Source organism: Egretta garzetta, unplaced genomic scaffold, assembly GCF_000687185.1.
Source record: "Egretta garzetta isolate BGI_Z169 unplaced genomic scaffold, ASM68718v1 scaffold209, whole genome shotgun sequence".
In the NCBI taxonomy this organism is placed as follows: Eukaryota; Metazoa; Chordata; class Aves; order Pelecaniformes; family Ardeidae; genus Egretta; species Egretta garzetta.
This window is the reverse complement of record NW_009260839.1, coordinates 2,426,429-2,428,110: the sequence shown is the minus strand read 5'-3', so window position 1 is coordinate 2,428,110 and position 1,682 is coordinate 2,426,429. Positions and strand designations below refer to the sequence as shown.

At 41.2% G+C, this 1,682-nt stretch overlaps 1 protein-coding gene across 1 annotated transcript in view; it reads right to left on the bottom strand.

Moving 5' to 3' along the window:
• Window positions 1-6: 6 nt before the first annotated feature.
• CCNJL (cyclin J like) overlaps window positions 7-1,682 on the bottom strand; it is a 12,285-nt gene continuing 10,609 nt past the window's right edge. Inside the window, exons 3-4 of the mRNA XM_035902499.1 lie at window positions 1,665-1,682; window positions 7-1,019 (exon numbers count right to left, since the gene is read on the bottom strand). The exon at window positions 1,665-1,682 is cut by the window's right edge and continues 163 nt beyond it. Of these exons, the coding sequence (XP_035758392.1) occupies window positions 572-1,019; window positions 1,665-1,682 (466 nt within the window). The 3' untranslated portion in view covers window positions 7-571. The remainder of the gene's footprint in view (window positions 1,020-1,664) is intronic.

The window sequence follows — 1,682 nt, the reverse complement described above, 5'->3', positions numbered from 1 at the left end:
ATTCCTGCTCAAAGAAAATGTAAAGAGTTCTACACAGATTTCTGCATAAACAAAGTTCTCATTTAACTGATACCAACATCAGTATATTTTAGCAGTAGCTTCCAGTAGTACAAGCTGCCACTGTTCAAACGACACATCACTGGAAGAGGAGAGCACTCCCATGTTTTCCAACATCATCCTCTAGGTACATTGCTACTTGGCCAGAAATTCAACAAAAGCTTCAGCCTGAAATAACTCTTCAACACAAGCTTTCAGCCAACTCTGATGAGTCACTAACTGAAGACTAGAAGGAAGTAATCGCCACAGCATTTCTACGCAGATGCCTCTCAGTGACATTGAGTGAGGTATATTAATGAATTTCTATTTCTCTCTCATTAAAAGCCAAAGGTACAACCCTTGGCAGAAAGGCACTCAGGTTCCAGTGATCAGTGGATCCAGATCAACATCCTCTGAATAAGCAAGTCACAAGGATTCTGTTCCTTTGTGGTTTTCATTCAGATACACATCCTGTATCACACACAAAGTCTCTTCTTCAGCTTCTATTCATATCACCTTTTTCTCCTGTCAATATTTATCCATCAAAACAACCAGCTGCATATGAGTGATGACCACTGCAGTAACGACTGCCATAAGCCGTGGAAATACAGTGTCTGGGCTCTGTTCCTAAGGCCACCTGCACAGCAATGGGCGTTTGGATGGACAGAGTCTGGGCAGATGGCCGAAGGCTGGCCTGAAGAGCTGCGTAGGAACGCAGTGAGCTGTCAGCACTCCCAGCAAGCAGACTGCTGGGCCTGTGGGCCTGTAAGGAGTCACGATAAGCAGAGCACAAATCTTGTACTGGTGACTGGATCTGGGAAAGCGTAGCTGAATGCTGGGCTAAAGGGTGATAACTAGATTGCTGGAAGAGAACTTGAGTGGTGGCTTGATGACTCAGATTTCCCACTGCTTCCTGTTCTTGATGTTGAGTTGTTACTTGCTTTTTTATGTTACTGGCTTCTTTGATGTCATTCTCATAATATCTGAAACAAATTATAAAGTAGGATTTATCAAAGAGAAGGTCTCAGAGCTTGCATATATCCCAAGTTTTCACCAGTCAAGCTACATCATCAGCTTTTTGGCCCTAGTTGTGTATGGTAATCTTCAGTTGCTTCCTTAATTTCTAATTATCCTGCTGCAATCTACACATGCTAGCAACGGGTTTATGAATCATTTTGCATCACAAGTATGTTTGCATGTGCTCACATACCAGACCAGTATTGATGCACAGCAGTCATGTCCTTTACTGGAGAAAAAACCCAAAGAATTGTTCTGAAATGTCTCTCTACTGTATTCTTGATGTTAGAGATACACTGGTGTCTCTCTGCAGCAAGTATATTGCAGGTACAATGAAAAAACAAAGGGAAAAAAGCTTTCATCAAGCATCTATAAAAGCCTCCATCCAATCACATAGCCAATCAATACAAGGAAACACAATGAACACTGAACTGTGCACTCCATTCCACATTACTGAATACTGCATTTTAACAGCATTTGCAAAGTGACCTGATTTTTCCCTTTTATTCCTCTCCCCGAACTGAAGATGGCAGTTACCAATGTAACACTGTACTCTTAATTATATCTAAACAATTACTTAAAAAAGAATATTAACGTCTTCCTAAGAGCACAAGCAAGTTACACTCTTT